Genomic DNA, 19,724 nt, shown 5'->3' on the forward strand with positions numbered 1-19,724 from the left:
GACTGTGTCCGGCGTAGAGCTAGATATAATAATATAATAGGAGCTGTTGCTGCGGGAGTAGATCTACGGGTCCTGACTCTCCGCCTCGCACTGGTAAGTACAGTGGTATGGCTGTCTGTGGTTTTTGGCACGATCAGCACACCGTATCTACCATCACCACGATTACCAGTTCGACACCGCTACTGCCGCTACATGCATCACGCGTAGCAGCAGATCAGGCCTGATCGCTGAAAGAAAGGAAGAACTCCAGAACGGCAGAAGTGTCAAAAATATCTCAGTGCCCATTACATTTCTGGAATCTAAAGTCAGTAACGACAAGTATATCACATGAGGCTTGTTCTTTACGATAATTATCGCCCACTACATCGAAGGGTGGTCGTGCAAACTAGGCCGGTGCAATGTCGTTTGGCTCGCTGCTTCTGTTCGTATTCCTCAGCCATGCAGTCTTGCAATGTACTGGTAAGCCGTCTCAGCGAGAGGCCGAGGCAGCAGCGCAAGTAAATGATGGCACTGTACGAGATGCTGGTGAAAGCGATGCAGGTCAGCAGGGAGAGCCGCTGTTCGTGTACCGGTACATGGATCCTAGCGCTCCCATAGACCAACGCATCGCTGACCTGCTGGCCAAGATGAACACCGAGGAAAAGATAGCGCAGCTGGTGGGCGCACAGGGTGCAAGGTCGGTGACACTAATGTAGTAATGATATTATAACGTATACTCTCAACTAGGATCAAAATCAACTACAGACAACTTCGCTTATAACGACACTCGGCGGGGCATCAGAAAAGTGTCCTTATTCGCGAATTGTCGTTATACCCGAAGTCTCATTATAATTATGTGTCACAGTCGGATGAGACTTTGCTCTGGGCATGGAAATTCTGTCGTTAATCGCGAATTGTCGTTAATCGCGAATTGTCGTTAATCGCGAATTGTCGTTATATCCGCAGTCGTTATCAGCGAAGTTGACTATACACAATCATGTACATGAATACAGATGTGCAAATCAAGAGGTTGCCTTTCGCCTGCGGAGAGCCGGGGCTCAGCACAATAATGTGCAGCACTATTACACACACTCCTTTGTCCTTTTGCGGGCACATAGATTATGAATGGGTAGTTGAAATACTCAATCTCCGGACAGCCGCTGTTTCGACCTTCTTAGGTCTCAATAGCGTAGCTTAGAGTGACCATGGTGACTGTGGCCGTGTGGGTTGAACCGATTGCAATGAAGTCAAGTGAACAGAAAAACATGTTTACACCGGCTCAAACCATGAACACTGCAACAGTCTGAGTGCTCTAACTGACTACGAGAAATGCAACGGGCTTCGTACAGTAAGGCAGATATGCATGTGAAGGCCATGAGCGCTGCCCCCTCCCTCCCCCCCCCCCCCCCCACCAAACTTGTTTTCATCAACAGAACACTGTTTTCCCTCCCCTCCCCAGCAAGCAGCAGATTGCTGCTGGACTTGGTATCGTTTGGGTCAATGAACATGAGTGATAACTGTGCAGAATTGACCTGTTAATGTTCTCTATCATGTGTGCTCTTCCAGCTTGGACGCGTACAAGAAGACTGGTTTTGGCTGGACCAAGTTCCCTGGTAGCCCTAAGGATCGCAATGACATTCAAAAGAAGTTCATGAGCAGGTCAGTGCTACTGGCATGGCAGAGCCAGTAAACCGGCTTCGCTACTCGATAAACATTGCTTTGGCTCAGTATTTGAATTTTTTGTTTTTATTTTGCTTCTATTTGTGTGTGTTTTGTATGCATTCAGAAGAGAGAGAGAGAGAGAGAGAGAGAGAGAGAGAGAGAGAGAGAGAGAGAGAGAGAGAGAGAGAGAGAGAGAGATAGAGAGAGAGAGAGAGAGAGAGAGAGAGAGAGAGAGAGAGAGAGAGAGAGAGAGAGAGAGAGAGCGAGAGAGGGAGGGAGGGAGGGAGAGGGGAGGGAGGGAGGGAGGGAGGGAGAGAGGGAGGGAGAGAGAGAGAGAGAGAGAGAGAGAGAGAGAGAGAGAGAGAGAGAGAGAGAGAGAGAGAGAGAGAGAGAGAGAGAGAGAGAGAGAGAGAGAGAGAGAGAGAGAGAGAGAGAGAAAGGAGAGAGAGAGAGAGAGAGAGGGGGGGGGGGTAGCAGCTGGCCCTGAGCTGATCAAGTATTATAGTTGATTCCTGTCTGAAGCCTGTGAATGTGCTCTTCCTATAGTGTTGCCCTGAACAGCATATGTCCTAGCTAGTCTAAAAAAAACATCTGTGGAGACCAACAGGAATAAGATTATGCAACCGTCCCCGTGGACTTTATTGTTATTGCAGCTTTTGTCACATGTATTCCTCTACAAAATTGTGAATGTGCATACTATGCAGTGCTCTTTGAACCAGCTTTGTTTGGTTTTGTGTGTCCAGTTCCCGTCTAGGCATTCCCATAGCATTCTGGGAGGAATCTCTTCACAGTTCTGTGCCGGGTGGAACCGTATTTCCTACTCCCGTGCTGCAAGGTAAAGAGCTACTGTGAAACCGGAAAGTCTAACGTTTTAACGACCAATTTTTTCGTTATTTGAAGAAACGTTATCGCGAACCCGGTTAAAGATGTGCATACACATGGGTGGCCAGGTAGCCATCGTTAAACTTTCTGCACGTTATCATGCCAAAATTACAAAAACGTTAAACATTTTGGTCGTTAAACTTTCCGGTTTTACAGTAACAGTCCAGCATGTATGACAGGCTTGCTACGCCCATGCTATCAGTCTTACATGCATGCACTGACAGCTGTAATACACATGCACTTTGCAACAACGATCCAATGTCACGGTACAGCGGCACACTTGTGTGTTAACATAGTAACAAAATATATGAAAAAAACTCTAACTTACGGACACACTACTGCTCCATGCATTCTTAACAGGCACTTGCGATAGTTGTCCATTTCCCTTAGCTGCTATGCTCTCTTCTTCCCTCGCATCTAATGCCCTTCTTGCAACTGGTTATTTGGTAAAGTACAGTATACAGTATAGTGGACTACAAGCTGGGTTTGCTCCATCCTTTCTCTAGTTCAGTTTGAACACCACAGAAGTCGAATAGGTAAACTTTGCAGAACATGCATACAACTGTCAAGTACAACAGCGAGGGCGTCGGAAGCGGTACGACTGGTACGGCTCGAGCCGCACCACTTTTGGCTCCAGGTGGTCCACGCGGAACGTCCAAATCCGGTGTAAAAAAATGGGTGCATCGAGTTTGTACATGACCACGGGTGATCGTGAGCCGCGATCCGTCACCGGTGCACCATGTACCAGTCAGGTCACTGCACCGTGTAACGCGTGACTAGACTGTCGACTACGGAACTGCATGGCATGTATGCGTCATGACTCGTAGATCTAGTCGGTCTCTTTGTTATCCTTAATGACTTCGTACCTTTGGAGACCCTCTGAGAGGGGTATTTTGAGTGTTTTTTGAAAAAAATATTCCCGGGGGACATTTCTCCCGGACCCCCTCTGACTGTCGAGCCGTACCACTTTCTACCTCCTTCCGACGCCCCTGAACAGAATCCACCTAACAGTTAGTACTTATCAGGTCTGATAAGACGTGTTCTTGGTTAGTACGAGCATTGTCTGGAGTACGGGGTGTGTTGTTCAATACTGAGTGAAGCATGTCGGGATAAGAAGTGCCTTGGATACCATGCGCACTTTCCTGCTGATCGGGGCGGCAAGTGCATGCGTGTGTGTGTGTGGGGGGGGGGGGGGGGGAGAGGATGGTACATCGTATCAGTGTTTTACTATATCTTACTATGCGGCATGTAGCAATATTGTCCTGCTGTACCACTTCGCTACCATGCCAGTATCGTCAGTATGACAGAATATCCACTGAGCAAGGTTGATGGACAAACAACTGCCATGACATCCACTTGGCACATGTTGGTTACACAAGGGAGCTTCTTGTCATAAATGCTTACCGCAATTAAGTTGGGCTAGCGAATGATCATGCTGGTTTTTTTCTTTCCCTGGCTGTTCTGTGCCCTCAGGATGCACGTGGAACACCACGCTTATCAATCAGATAGCATCCACCATTGCACTGGAAGCCAGCAGTGTTGGTGTGAGCATTGGCTTCACACCAGTCATAAACATGTTCACCGATGCAAGGTTAGCTGCTAGGGGAGTCCGTAGTCCGTGACTCGTACTTGTGATGAGTACTGTAAGGGCTGAATCTCGAACGGGATACAAAGTCTAACGTTTCAACGAGAAAAATCTATCGTTAACTCAAGAAGCGTTACCATTACTCTCCTTTGTGCTAGAGAAATAAACGACGGTGTGGGTTGGCAGGGCCGTTAAACATGTTGTGCCCGCCAAGTGGGGAAAGTTTGCAAATCGTTAAACTTTAGACTCGTCACACTTTCAACCCTTACAGTATTGCACACCAGTAGTGGACTATGTCGTTGTGTGTGCACCAGGTCCTTATCAAATTCTTGTGTATATTTGATAATAGCACCTAGACCATAAGGTTAACTTGTCTGACTGTCTATTTTGTCTGCCTAGGCAAGCGGAGTACTCCTCTGCCTTCAGCGTACTCTACGCCTGGAAGCAGAGAGTGTCAGCGTCTGCCCTCTGACTGCTCTGTGTATTCGTTGTCCTCAGTCCTGTGTTGTTGACTGACTCCTTTATAGGTTTGGCCGTCATTCCGAAGGTTTCTCGGAGAACCCGACCCTGTCTGCTGCGTATGCTGCTGCAGCCGTTGTAGGTTACCAGGGTAAGTGTTGGATGGTGATAGACACACTGCCAGACACACTCACAGATTCACCGCCATCCAGTACAGCACTGTAGGGCGCCGAAGAACGACCAGGCTAGAGTTTCACCAAGGACCGTCAGCATACCAATGTATACATGGTGTCTCCTCTGTGCATAGACCTCAGTACAGTCAACTTCGCTTATAACGACACTCGACGGGGCATCAGAAAATTGTCCTCATTCGCGAAGTGTCGTTATACCCGAAGTCTCATTATATGTGTCACAGTTAGATGGGACATTGCTCTGGGCATGCAAATTCTGTCGTTATTCGCGAATTGTCGTTATATCCGCAGTCGTTATTAGCGAAGTTGACTGTACATGAAAAACAAGAATGGTCTAGGCTACGAGTCACCCCCCCCCAGTTCTTCGGCGACCAACAGTGCTGTACTGAACATAAATTGAAGAATTTTAGCCGAATTGATCTCCTTTGATTTATTGTGATGGCTAAATCAAGGAATTCGTTTCGGTACCAGAACACACCCTGGAACACTGGTGAGACTGAAGCGTTCTCAGGATGTATTTTAGAAGTGGCTAAAGCCCGATATTTGGGATTTCGTGCAGATCTGATGGTCTCAACTTGCAAGGGCCGAGATGATAGTCTCAACTTGCAAGTGTTGAGATGAATGGAATGAGACTTTTTAAAAGTAGTAACATGCACTGGGAAGACTGATGGACTGATGGACTGATGGACTGATGGACTGATGGACTGATGGACTGATGGACTGATGGACTGATGGACTGATGGACTGATGGACTGATGGACTGATGGACTGATGGACTGATGGACTGATGGACTGATGGACTGATGGACTGATGGACTGATGGACTGATGGACTGATGGACTGATGGACTGATGGACTGATGGACTGATGGACTGATGGACTGATGGACTGATGGACTGATGGACTGATGGACTGATGGACTGATGGCTGATTTTTGCTACTTCATGACTGTATTCTATGAGATGCATAGCACTTTCTGGTCACGCAGTATTGCCAAACATGGATGGCCTGGCCGAATACGGAACATATGCATGTCATTGACAGCTTTCTGCTCTCTTCCACCGGTTAATTGTGCACGGCTTAGCATTGGTGGACTGAAAACTGAGTAGTCTGATCATAATCTAGCAAGACAGCCTACTGAACAGGCGTATTGCCAAAATAAAGATTGCATCAATAATGCATGTGAGTACGCTAGCGCTGGGATCAGGAATGCACTGTTCAACACCGCACACGATCATGCCCAGGTGGCTGTGTAGGGTGTTCACGTATGGTACACATTACGTCATTGCGCAATGTGCTCTACGCTCTGCGGTTCATGCCGATTGTTTTCACACAGGTGAGAGTGTGCCGGGAACAGGCAATGTAACATACCTGGATGGCCAGCACATTATATCACTGGCTAAGCACTATGCAGCGTATGGAGATGCAGCTGGTGGTCTGAACGCCGCACCGGCTCATATGGACATGCAGACACTGTTTGATGTCTATCTGAAGGTACGAATGATAAAGGAACCCTATGAGCATGCAAGCTACAAACTTGATCTTTTATAGCATAACGAGAGAGCTTGGTAGCTCAGGGCCCTACGCTATGCTTTTTTGCCTTGATGACCTAGACAAAAAAAGCATAGGGATGTTATAAATTCTTATAAGTTTCTAGTTTTTCGTTTTAGACATAACCTGGGATTCGAACCCGCACTATCGCCCTGCATGCATCCCCCAATACACTTCGCATACATACTGATTCTTCCAAGTTGCTTCACGTTATGATCTTGTATTTGAAAGCCCTATTTGAATATGCATTGTGGCCAGCCGTCTTTGGATGTGCGGTACGGTACGGGACAGGTACCGGACATGTACGGTCGAGGGTAATACAACACCGTCTACCGCCTTGATGACGGCAAAAAAAGAAAAGGGATGTTATAAAATTTTCAATTCTCTTATTTTTTCAGGCATTACCTGGGATTCGAACCCGCACTATCGCCCCACATGCATTCCCCCATACACTTCGCATTCATACTCATTCTTCCAAGATGCTTCACGTTATGATCATGCGTTTTAAAGCCCTTTTTTTAAATATTGCGGCCAGCTGTGTTTGTTGGTACGGTACGGTACGGGACAGATACGGGATAGCGCCAGGCGTGACACAAACACACAAACACACAAACAAACAAACAAACACCAAATTAAAGCTGTGTGGACCCTGGCTAGCGCCAGACGTTACTGAAGTAACGTCTTTGTAGTGTATGTACCAGACATGTATTCATCTAATTGCAAGTACTATTGATCCACCCTAAAACCACAACCGCTTAGGCATGAACTCTCTATAGCAATTCATTGTACTGCCACCCAACACCCAACGCATCCCGCACCCGGGATACAACTCCTATATCCTCTAGCACAATCATACCTCAACGCTTCTTATTGCTTTGCAACCGTAGAATAAACTTGTATGTAAACTCTACGTGTGAACCCACAGTCTCTTGGTTAGAGACACAACAGTCTTCTGCATAGCTACGGGAATAATAATTATTAAAGTGGACTGGCTAGAATTACTGCACTGATGGGGATCACGTTTGTGTGAAAATTGAGTTGCAACTTAACCTCATTCTTCTATCTGGGTAAGAAGGCTCTATCCGCTGGGTTTTGAACAGTGGAAGGACTGGGCTGTGACCTTATTCATCGTATGGACGTACATCAAGGTGTGGTTGTACATTTCTGTAATACAGTCATGTTAGGCAGCCAGCAACAGCGACTAGCGCTGGACGCTGTGTGCAGCCTCAGACCTGCAAACACTGGGCTCTGCGATGCTGCTGGCATTCCCAGACCTGTGAGCACTGGTGTATGTACTGGGATAGGGTGCTAGCTTCTCAACAAGTCTGGATGTTATTGAGGAAAACTAGTACATGGCAGGCGGGGGGCCTTTTCTTGTGTATGCAACGAGACAAGGGCCAGGTAGATGTCAAGTCTGTAGAAAGACGTGTTGAGTAATTAAATCTCATGCTGCAAAGTAACTGTTCTAAGGTCTCTCACACTCCCTTGCAGCCGTATGTATGACCGTGTGTATTAGCTGGTTGTACCGTGCTTGGAAAATATTTGTCTCCACATTTGGCTGGACCAGTACAGCTCCAGCCTTGTAGCGTTCTATTTCTATTTCGCACTAGCATGTTCACTTAATAATTATAAACGCAGCCCCCCCCCCCCCTCCCCCTCACACCCACTTTTCTCCCTCCCTTTCTCCCAGAACCTTTCACCAGCGCTCCTACTCTCCATACATACACACCTAAGCTGATACATTTCTCACATTTCTCCCTCTTCTCACTTTCTCTACTGCACCTCACATCATATCTTATCAATTCCTTTGCTGTCCTTCAGTTTTGTTGTTTCACCGGCTCTGTGGATGGGCCATCCCTGAAAGTTTGGTAAATCTAAAGAGCCTTTGCAGCAAAAGACTATGTGTGAGTGTCCGAACTGAGTGAAAATCATCAAAGTAATATACTACCAATACTACCTTCGTGTAGTTTAGTCCCAAGTTGGTCCACATTGTGTTGAACCCAAAACATGTTTGTGTATGTGTACTCTGCTACAGCCATGGCATGTATTTGCACAGAACGGCGGTCGTGCAGTCATGACCAGTCACCAGACTGTCGCTCACGTACCGTGCCATGCCAATCCATGGCTGGTTAACGACGTCCTACGTGAGAAGTATGGATTTGGTAAGCCTACAGTACTGGTACCAGAATCTGCATTTCTTCAGTTGTACTCAAAGAGGACTACTGGGTGACTGGGAGTCAGAAGAGATTGTTTTGTTTTGCAGGTGATTGATTCTCCACCTAATCATCTATCCTTTGTATACATGCGTGCCAGCTGCCTATGCATGCTTCTGTATGATATTTCTGTATGTCACTGCATCGTTCCGATCCATACCTCCATCCATCCATCCATCCATCTGTTTGTCTATTCTTCCACCCACCCATCCACCTGCCAGTTTGTCTGTCTGTCGGTCAATTTATCCGTCTATCCATCTATCTGTTCATCCAAACATCCATCCATGTGTATGTCCATCCGCCCGTCTGTCCGTCCTTTCCTCCATTCTTCCTTCCATTCACCCGTCTGTCCATCCAATCATTCATCCATTCACCAATCCATCCATCCATATTTTAATCCATCCATTCCTGGCTTTGCCTGGAGGTGTTTCTATGGCTGAAAAAGCACGTGGTGTTTGTTCACTAGTATCGGTTACTTGCCATGTGGTTTAGTCTGGCTATATCTGGGTAACGTTATGTAAGCACTGGAACTCAGGACATTTGCTCTTGATGTTGTGTTCATCTCAATCTGACTTTTGTTGATGCAATGATGGCTGCAGGCGTGGGAAGCATAATCAGTGATTGCAATGATATTGGCGTCTTGGTGGATTACCGTGTGGCAGCCAATGCCTCGCATGCAGCAGCTAAGGTGAGAGAACGAGAGGGGGGGGAGGCAAAACGTGTGTTATCATTTTGGGAATTGAAAGTATACAATCGAGTGGCTACTAGGTCTGAAGATAAAAGTTAGTGTCGCTTTTCACAAGCCGTTGTTATACCTGAGGATTTTACTCGCAAGGTTGGTCGTACATGGCTACGCTGTTTTGTTGCTTTTCTTCGACACCTGCTGCTGCTGCTGCTGTTACCAACTTACCACTGTAATCCATTGTTATTCCCAATGTCGTTGCATTCTGTCCAGGGTTTACTGGGAGGTGTTGATGTTGATCTGATGTGCGGCAGTGACCCCAGCAAGCACAGCTATGATAAACTTGGACAGGCACTGACTGAGGGACTGGTAACGGTAGCCGACATTGAGGGATCAGTACGCCGTGTTCTAACATCTAAATTCAGTGAGTTGTCTTGTTGTTGATATACACTGACCCCGCACACATGGTACGGGATACATACATCAAGAGTGAATATGTGTAGTTTGGCTGAAACTTGCATATACTTCAGAAGTATGAATACTTGGTTGTTGTGTAATAGCTGGCCCCGGAGGCAATCACACTCACTCAAGTCAAACACGTCGTAGTTTACCAGTAGTTATTAGGAAAGAAATATTATACACCCTTGGAATGCAAAGAGATAGAAAAGGCAACAAGAAGCTCCGGTCTCTCCGGAGACGTGGGTTCGAATCCCACCGCTGCCACCAATGTAATAGCTGGCCCCGGAGGCAATCACACTCCAGTTGTACTCGTATTTACTGGCTTGAAGTCTTAGGCTTGTTGTGCGGGAAGCCACCAGGCGTCCAGTGGCTGTCAGTTGCCTTCTGAATATGCATACATGTGTGTGTCTGTGTGTGTTGTGTGTGTGTGTGTGTGTGTGTGTGTGTGTGTGTGTGTGTGTGTGTGTGTGTGTGTGTGTGTGTGTGTGTGTGTGTGTGTGTGTGTGTGCTTGCCTGTTCATCTCAATAACATTCTAAACATCTGTCTGTATATCTATCTGCATGTCACCTGTCTCTCTGTCTGTTTGTTTGTCTGTCTGTCTCTAAATCTGCTTGTCTGTCTGTCTGTCTGTCTGTCTATCCATCTGCTTGTCTGTCCATCTGCTTGTCTGTCTGTCTGAATGTCTGTTTGCACACGTTGGCTTATCATTATTATGGGTATGTGTGGATCTATGTACAGTTTCGCGTCTCTTTGACCATCCACTTGTGAACGAGTCAGCGCCATCGATTCTGAACACTGAGGAGCATCAGCAGCTGGCCTATGAGGCAGCACTGCAGGGCATCACACTTGTCAAACGACCACCTGGATCATGGCCACCGCTTGGTTCCTCCGCCAGAGGTGGCAAAGTTGCCATAATTGGGCCGAACGCTGGATGCCCTCCAAAGCAGGGTATGCAAACTAGTGATGGTGGCTTGTCTGGAAGAGAAGAGCATAGCAGCCATCGTGTCTTTCTGAAAGATGATGCAGGCTACTGTGATGCTCAGAAGAACATGATTGGTCCGTACGCTCAGCTGGCTGAAGTCCAAGTGAAAACTATCGAAGAGTACATCTCGGCGAAGATGAACGCTTCATCGAGCGTGACATTTGCACGCGGCTGCTCCATAGAGAGTGCCGAGACCAGTGATCTTCCGGCGGCTTTGCATGCTGCTGCTGATGCTGATGTCATCGTGTTGGTAAGAACTCAGTGCGCTGCTATGGTCTGTAGACTGTGACCTGTGACTATGGGGTGTGGGGTAGTGGATAACCTGGTCATCACGGTGGTAGTATGATTTCTCCTTACTTCGCCTAGATAAAGCCCGGCAGAAATTGAGCAGACCTGCATGTATACTTGGGCAATGATCATGTTGTTTTCATGCCTATATTGTCTGTTCATCTGCTATTTTGGCAAATTCTGCCGATTTCAGTCTCACAAGACCCATCAGAATATAGCCCTCATGCACAGTGGACCCCGTTATACCAGTTAATTTGACAGAGAGTTGGCGCAGCCTTTGTTCTGGGTTCTAACCGCCCTCTGTAGCAGGTGGTTGCCATATCAGAGTTATCCCTTTGTATTTGAGTGGTCTCCATGGACTGTCACTTGTCACTGTTGTACAGTACATGATTTCAACCTGTGTCTGCAATGTCCTCCTCCTCCTCTTCCTCCTCTTCTTCCTCCTCCTCCTCCTCCTCCTCCTCCTCCTCCTCCTCCTCCTCCTCCTCCTCCTCATTCCTGTACTCCTCGTTTTGAGCCCCGTTGCTCTTTACTGTGCACCCAGTAGTACTTATGTGGATGGGTTTTGATTCCATCGACGACTTTCCACTGTCTTTCCTTTGCCAAACCTGATGCTTTCCTTTTTTTTCACTTACTGCATGTTGTGCGCCGTTCAAGGTGGTCGGCGACTCTCTCGGGTCATGCAGTGAGTGGGGCGATAGAGACACCCTGGATCTGCCCGGTGGTCAAATGGAGATGGTATCACAGGTCAAGAACGCGTCCAAGCCAGGCGCTGTGCTGGTCATGGTGCTCACTAATGGACGACCAACCACCTTCGGCAAAGAGTGAGATGAAGCACCTATTTTTTCCTACACGTTTCTACAAGAATCCACATTGTTCAATGCGCGGTCGACTAATGGTTTCTTGTGGAGATTTGAATAATGATGTGTATGTGGCCAGCTGATCATATTGAGTACACCTTACACAGGCCATCAGTTGATTATGCACATGCAGTTATGAGAACCTGCAGCTGTAACCTGTGAACACATGACTTTTATACTGCTTTGTGACTTCTGATCATGTGGTGTCCCATGGAAGCGGAACGGTGGCTCTTGACCCGCCCTTTACGCGAACCCGTGCAATTTGTTTGTGTGACTTCATCGGTATGGTTCCTGTCGGTCAGTGGTCGATGGTATTGTTGCCTTGTTTCTTCAGCAGTGTGACACACTATGCATGTAACTAAATGCATGTGCAAATGCATATCTTGACTAGTTAATGCATATGCACTGATTTCTTCTCTGTGCGTTTTGGTGTTTTTTTTCTCTGCTGTCAGCAACGAGCTGTTGGACATGATGGACTATGTGCTGGTGGCATGGCGATCTGGACAAATGGGTGCAGTTGCCATCGGCGACGTCCTGCTTGGTGATGCTGAGCCAACGGGAAGGCTAGCTCAAAGCTGGCCTCGCAATGTTGGACAGGTAAGAGCGGAAGTACAGTTAAACATGTCAAGGCGAACACTCCGATTAGATGACCAATACGAGGTGCCTCAGAGGATCAGTACAACTAAGACCAAGTGATGTTATTCGCAATCAAATGACCCCGGATGAGCAGACCACCTGTACACAGCGGTTCTTAGCAGTCACCTTAGACAGGTCTCATTTTACTATTGGTTTTGATAAATACTGGTTCATTAAAGGGAAGCTACTCAAGTCAGTAACGTTGGCGGCCAGCTATAGCCAGCTATAGGCGGCCTCAAGGTTGATATTTAGTTTTATTAACTTCTTACCATGGCTCTAGAACACAGTGGTGGACCCAGGGTCACCATGTGGCTGGTGTAGAGGAGGCCTATTGTAACTAGTTTCTCCCCCCCCCCCCCCCCCAACTGGCTCAACAAGATGCTCAGCGGCGCGTACGTGACCATTTCCCCCATAATGTGGTTGCTGTCACTCACTCGTGTACAGTGCAGACGCACACAGTATCGAGCACTTGACCAGACTATGCGATTGTGCAGACTGCCACCACAACACCTGAAGCATACCAACTGAAAGGAGAGGCAACCCCCCCCCCCCCCCCCCGGCACTCTCGATACTGGAGACTCTATTATTCCCCTGCATGTGTGCAATTATTTTCTTGTTTTCAAAAGAAGATTCAATAGACACCCTTAGCAAACAACGGTAACGCTATTTGTTACGGTCCTCATACCTTGATCACCCAAATAGCGTTGAAGCTGCAGCGTAAAAAACGTTATGGGGGCTGATTTATTGTTGTGACAAACGGTACGTTTTTTGGCCAAATATTGCATAGTCCGTACGCATTTCACCTTGTATCGCGTATATGGTGACATAAATGGTTGTACCGCGCGGAATAAAAGCTATTCTCGTGGCAACAGCGTACTAAGAATAGCGTGCATCTTGCTAAAGGTCGAACCCAAAGCACGGTATTTTTCCCCTTACGGTAATACCGTTACAACATAACGTATTTTGCTAAGGGTGTCTATTGTCATGCAGCAGCAGTATCTGTCCTCGGTCACGGGTGTCTTCATGTTTTAAGCAATAGGAGAGTCCTGCTCATAAGAATTTTCCATCCTGAGTCAGCGCTTGCCAAATGTTTTGGTCCACTTGTTTGTCATGTTTATTCACTTTCGTCTGCTGAGGCTGGCTAGAGAGATGATCGCCCACATCGCATTGAAAATGGCCTGGGCCGTGTAATTGATGAATAAGCATAAACATACCATTGCCAACTTATGCAGTGTGCTGCTCTTTCCTCGGCCGTGTTCCAAGGCTGTTTGACGAATACATTTTTGTCGTTGGTGTTCTTCAATTTCGATGTTTAGGTGAACAGTGGATCCAACCCTTGGCTGCAGCAGATACGTGGGAAATGGCTAGCCAATGCGAGAGGCGACCCGGACCCGGATGGTCGTCGCTACGACTCCTACGTGGATAGCGATGCATCGCCATTGTTCCCGCTGGGCTATGGACTATCCTTGTCTGAGTTCAAGATGGAGAACCTGCGTGCGTCGAAGCTTCGCACCGAGCAGAACCCGCTGGAGGTACGGTATGCAGTCAGTCTCGGGATGTTCAAATGCTCTATACATTGGCATGTTGGTACTGCGCTTCCAATACTCTATCTCCCGGTCCTGTGTAGTGTGGGATAACCTTGGTCTTTCCGAATTATTAAAATCGCCTGTATGCATGCTTTCCATGGCAAATAGTCTCAAATATTTTCTTTCCATTGGTAGGTTTTTGATTTCTGCACTTGTGTTGTGTCATGCCCGTCAGGTGGCCGTTGACGTCACAAATACCGGTGACCGCGATGCCACGCAGGTAGTTCAGTTTTACGTTCAAGATCCCGTGTTGCCATGGGTACCATACTGGAAGCGGTTGATTGCGTTCGACAAAGTCTTCCTCAAGAAAGGTGAGTACCGCCAAGGTAGTGCAGGCAGACCTCGCATAACCGCACACATCCGTTTTCCACAAAAATATCCGGATAGACGAGGGAACCGGATAATCGAACACACGTACTGTATGTATGCATGACATAATTATGCTGTAAATCGGTAACCAACGATTTTCTTCCAGATGGCGAGGAATCCGGATAAAAGAGGACCGGATAAGCGAGGTCTGATTGTATAGTGTAGTGTAATGAGTAGCATCATGACAGAACTCTATCCCTAGGCATAGCATTGTCTGTCTCCTGGTTTCTTCTTCCTACTACCGATGCTAACCTGCTGGAGGGCGGACCCTGGATGCGCTCAGTGACGATCGGCCAAACACCGGTGGTGTTCAAGGTCGACACAGGTGCGGATACATCCGTGATGAACGCCAGCACCTTTGCCAGCCTACAGCCCGCCCCAGCACTTAAGCGGCCATCCACCAACCTGATGGGACCCGATGGCGCCCGGCTCAATCTGGCCGGTCAGTTTTCCGTGGCCAGCCAGGCACTCACTGGCGAAGTTTTCAACCACGAGGTTTACGTGCTCGCTGGAGATGGTGCCAATCTGCTGAGCCGACAAGCCTCCATCCGCATGGGCTTCGTCCGACAAGGCATAGGCCACATCAAGGCAGACCCGACGCGTGCTGAGCCGTTGGGGTGTATGCAAGGCCCGCCCGCCACCATCCGGCTCAAACCCGACGCCCAGCCATATCACTGCCCAGTCGCTCGACGGGTGCCTTTCCCGCTGCTCCAGAAGGTAAAGGCCGAGTTAGCACGAATGGTGGACACTGGCATCGTCGAGCCCGTAACCGAGCCCACTGAGTGGTGCGCCCCAATGGTGGCCGTCCGCAAGAAATCAGGTGACGTCCGGATCTGCGTCGACCTCAAGCGTCTGAATGCGTCCGTGCAGCGTGAGTCCTTTGTCTTGCCGACTGTGGACGAGACACTTGCCAAGCTCGCCGGAGCCACGGTCTTCTCCACGCTCGACACACGCAAGGGTTTCTGGCAAGTACCCCTCGCCGCTGCTTCCCAACATCTCGCCACATTCATCACACCCTTCGGCCGCTACATGTTCCGACGTCTTCCATTCGGGATCACATCGGCGCCCGAGATTTTCCAGCGTCGGCTGATGGCCATACTGGAGGGAATACAGGGTGTGTGTGTCTTCATGGACGACATTCTAGTGTACGGTGCTACCATTGAAGCCCATGACCTGGCTCTACAACAAGTTCGGGAGGCGCTAGCGGCTGCATCCGTGACTCTGAACCCGGACAAGAGCCATTTGCGCCAGCCGACAGTCAAATTCCTGGGCCACCGGATCAGTGCAAGCGGGGTCCAGCCCGATCCTGACCGTGTCGCGGCAATCCTGCAACTGGCTGCTCCTACTGATGTCCCCGGTTTACGCCGGCTGCTAGGCCTCTTCAATTATGTGGGGAAGTTCATTCCCGATTTGGCCAGCATCTCCGCACCTCTCCGTGCACTGCTCCGCACTGACGTCGCTTGGTTGTGGGACGCCCAGCAACAGGCGGCACTCGACCAGTTGAAGTCCCTCGTCGCTAAAGCCTGCACTCTCGCCTTCTTCGACCCAGCCAAGCCTGCCACGGTCAGTGCTGATGCCAGCAGCTATGGTCTCGGAGCTACCCTACTACAGATGCACGACGGCGAGCTGCGCCCAGTCGCCTACGCTTCCAAGTCTCTCAGCGATACCGAAAAGCGCTACGCGCAGATTGAGAAGGAGCTGCTCGCTGTGACATGGGCCTGTGACCACTTCGCCCAGTACCTCCAGGGTGGCTGTCCGTTTCAGGTGCAAACCGATCACAAGCCTCTGGTGCCATTGATCAACGCCAGGGACCTCGACAACACGCCACTCCGGTGCCAGCGAATGCTCATGCGGCTGCTCCGATACGACGTGACAGCTGTCTACGTGCCGGGTCCACGCCTCGTAGTTGCAGATGCTCTGTCCCGGGCTCCCGGCGACGACAGCACCGAAACCTCCACCATGGCCGACGTCATCAACGACATTGAAGCCCATGTGTCCGCCGTCTCGGCTGAGTATGCATCGCCCGACTTCTGCAGCCGTGTTCGCCTCGCCATAGCCGATGAGGCCATCCTTGCTCAGGTGCGCCAGTTCGTTGCCGCCGGCTGGCCCGACAAAGAGCACAGCATCCCGGACAACCTCCACCCATACTTCCACTCCAGGCAGGCCCTCTCCATCGCCGATGGCTGCCTGTACTTCGGCGATCGGCTAGTCATACCTGCGTCCCTGCAGTCCGAGGTCTTACGTGCAATCCACGAGGGTCATCAAGGCGTCACCAAGTGCCGTGCCCGTGCCCGGGCAGCCGTGTGGTGGCCAGGGCTTAGCAGTCAGATCGCCGACACAGTCCGCAACTGCGAAGTCTGCAGCCGGACACGCCTGGTCCCCGCAGCTCCACTGCACCCTCTGCCACTCCCAGACCGCCCATGGCAGCGCGTTGCGGCCGACCTCTTCACACTGGATGGTATCGACTACCTGATTACGGTTGACTACTTCTCCCGATTTGTAGAAGTGGATCAGCTCCGCACCACCACCTCCGCCGCCATCATTGCGGCCCTCAACATGCACTTTGCGCGGCACGGTTTCCCAGACAGCTTCGTTTCTGACAACGGGCCGCAGTTTGCTAGCTCGGAGTTCGCACTCTTCCTGACCCGTCACGATATCGAGCACCGTACCAGCTCACCTCGCTACCCGCAGAGCAATGGCATGGTAGAACGCTCAGTGCGCACCATCAAGGAGCTACTCCGCAAGTCCACCGACCTCCCGACAGCTCTACTCGCGTATCGCTCTACCCCGTTGCAATGTGGTTTCACCCCTGCTCAGTTGTTAATGGGGCGGCAACTCCGCTCCACAGTGCCAACACCCGCGGCCCAGCTGACACCAGCCTGGCCAGACCTGGATCTGGTTCGCCGTCGAGAAGCTCAGCAGCAGGACCGGCAAGTCTCGGACTTCGACCGCCGACACCGTGTCCGGTCGCCCAGTCGGCTCGTAGCGGGGGACCGGGTGTGGGTTACAGACCTGCGCCAGGAAGGAGTGGTACAGCTACAGCTCAGCGAGCGATCTTACAATGTCAAGACAGCCACCTCCACCGTACGTCGAAACGCGAGGAGCCTCCGGCCACTCCCGCCAAGCCCAGCAGAAGTGGAGACACCAGCAGCCCCCATCGCCCTGCAGCCCGAGGCCACCGGGACACGCGGCAGAGAATCTCCCGTGGCGAGCTGCGACGGCACACCAGCTGCTGCCGAGGCCGGCACAAGTGCCACCTCCACTACGCGTTCAGGTCGCAAAGCCATTGCACCTGAGCGGCTTATCTCGACCATGTGAACATGGACCTTCCACTCTTTCCGTTAGGGGAGATGTAGTGTAATGAGTAGCATCATGACAGAACTCTATCCCTAGGCATAGCATTGTCTGTCTCCTGGTTTCTTCTTCCTACTCCCTATACTCACTCGCATTGATCTAACGTGCGTACGTGTGTAAGAACCGCACCCTGTCTGCTGTACCATAGACTCATGCATTCATGTACCGCTGCACTTGCTGGCTGCGCATCACTAACCCTTCCCCTTCTATGGCACAGTCCCCGCTATGAATGCAGTACTCGGGTGCGCGTGCGTATTCATGTCTGAGTGCACTGCCCTCGGGCTTCATCTATACATGGCATCCCGTACTGGGCACGCTGCTTCCGGTCGCTGTCGTGTGCACGCAGCGCCGTAGTCCATTCCGCTCTCTGTCTTCTTTACACAGTGATTCCCGATTGGAATCTCGTCTTCGTTTCTGCTCTCCTTGTAGTTAGTTGTGCTTTTCCGTGTCCGATAATGTTCCCCCTTCTGCAATAAAGATTCAGGCGAAACTACTCTAAGTAGCTACCGCTACATATAGTTCTTGTGCGTGGCAATATCAATTATGCGTACCGTATTTCCCGTAAATCACACCCCCATGTTTGGGTCTGCCATCATTTCAATGCATCATTCACTTCAGTATTAAGTCATGCTTAATTGTAAGTCGCACCCCCTTTGTTGGCCCAGAAGTTTAGTGTAAAAAGGTGTAAGACTATATTCATTGAAATACGGCACTGTACTGGTATTTCCGGATCAGGTTGTATGCAGCAGCCACACAGCCTTTATTCACAAGACATCAGTCAAATATCTACAGTGTACCTGCAGCTTGTACTCTTATTATAGCGTGCTAGTGCCAACACGTACAGCATTGAAGATGGCATTTGCCTCGATCCAATGTGAAATTGAAGCTTGTAGTCAGAGTGAGTGTCAGACTTCAAATTTAAAGTTCACTTGAGAGTCAGTCCGACTAACCATTCTGCATCAGCAGGAACCAAATCTAGGATCAAGGCAAAGACTAGTAGTATTGTACTCTGAAATCTGGAAATGGTCGGCACTACACATACTGTTCTGTGCACTCGAACGCGGCGCTACTATATTCATGAGGTTGAATTTCTCTGGTCAGAACTGTACACTCCCTGTTTGTACACTTGCTTATATCAATGACCATTTGTACATGCCAATGCTGGTATAGTCATACAACCCTTTTCACTCCTCTTGGCTTTCTTGGCCGTTTCTCTTCACAGGCGAGAAGACAACCGTGTCCAAGCTGGTCAAGTTTGTAGACCTTGCTCTGCACACACAGGACCTGCAACTCCAGGTTATGCCCGGGGAGTACACGGTACGTGTGGGTAACTGCAGCAACACGGATACGCTCACCACTACGGTCATGTTTCCATGATATCCCATGCCTCTGCCGTGGATTGGAAGTGTAACACTTGCCTACAGTCACGTTAAAGACCAACGCCAGGTACCATAGGCATTGCTCATGTGGAACATCAAACCAGTCTAAACGTGTCTCCTTCAATTTTTCATATCTCTCTGTTTATCTTCTTGGACTCTCTCCATGCTACTTGCAAAACTTGAGCATCCGCTGGCGGAAGCCAAGTGAGCACGTTTCTAATGAATGATGGTTTGAATTTTTTTAAACACATCGACCCTTTGAACAGTGCATGGAAGTGATATGACACATGTCCATGTGCATGTTGTGTGTGTGTGTGTGTGTGTGTGTGTGTGTGTGTGTGTGTGTGTGTGTGTGTGTGTGTGTGTGCGCATGTTGAGGGGGCGGGGGTGCACGCTTGTGCCTCGTACATGCCATCATTCATGCAGTTTTCTCACTTGGAATTCATTGAAGGCTGATCTGCTTTCTAGATGCAGGTCAATATGGCTCGTGTGACACAAATCACTTCCAAGAGGTGATAATGATGACATATTTGTACTGGGACCTGCCACGTGATCACGTAGCAAATGGGTAGTTGATGTCCGTGACCACACACATTCACCAAAATT

The 19,724-nt window shown here is 49.4% G+C and overlaps 1 protein-coding gene across 1 annotated transcript; it reads left to right on the plus strand.

Moving 5' to 3' along the window:
- The first annotated feature begins 265 nt into the window (after nucleotides 1–265).
- Nucleotides 266–19,364, plus strand: LOC135822389 (beta-xylosidase-like). The gene is made up of 15 exons (XM_065335143.1): nucleotides 266–676; nucleotides 1,546–1,638; nucleotides 2,385–2,476; nucleotides 3,997–4,114; nucleotides 4,636–4,718; nucleotides 6,095–6,252; nucleotides 8,345–8,471; nucleotides 9,122–9,210; nucleotides 9,478–9,628; nucleotides 10,403–10,896; nucleotides 11,592–11,758; nucleotides 12,247–12,391; nucleotides 13,747–13,962; nucleotides 14,192–14,327; nucleotides 18,962–19,364. Exons 1-15 carry the CDS (start codon nucleotides 399–401, stop codon nucleotides 19,114–19,116), a joined length of 2,502 nt encoding a protein of 833 aa, XP_065191215.1. The 5' UTR covers nucleotides 266–398; the 3' UTR covers nucleotides 19,117–19,364.
- The last annotated feature ends 360 nt before the right edge of the window (nucleotides 19,365–19,724 follow it).

Source organism: Sycon ciliatum, chromosome 8 (genome assembly GCF_964019385.1).
Source record: "Sycon ciliatum chromosome 8, ocSycCili1.1, whole genome shotgun sequence".
NCBI lineage: Eukaryota > Metazoa > Porifera > Calcarea > Leucosolenida > Sycettidae > Sycon > Sycon ciliatum.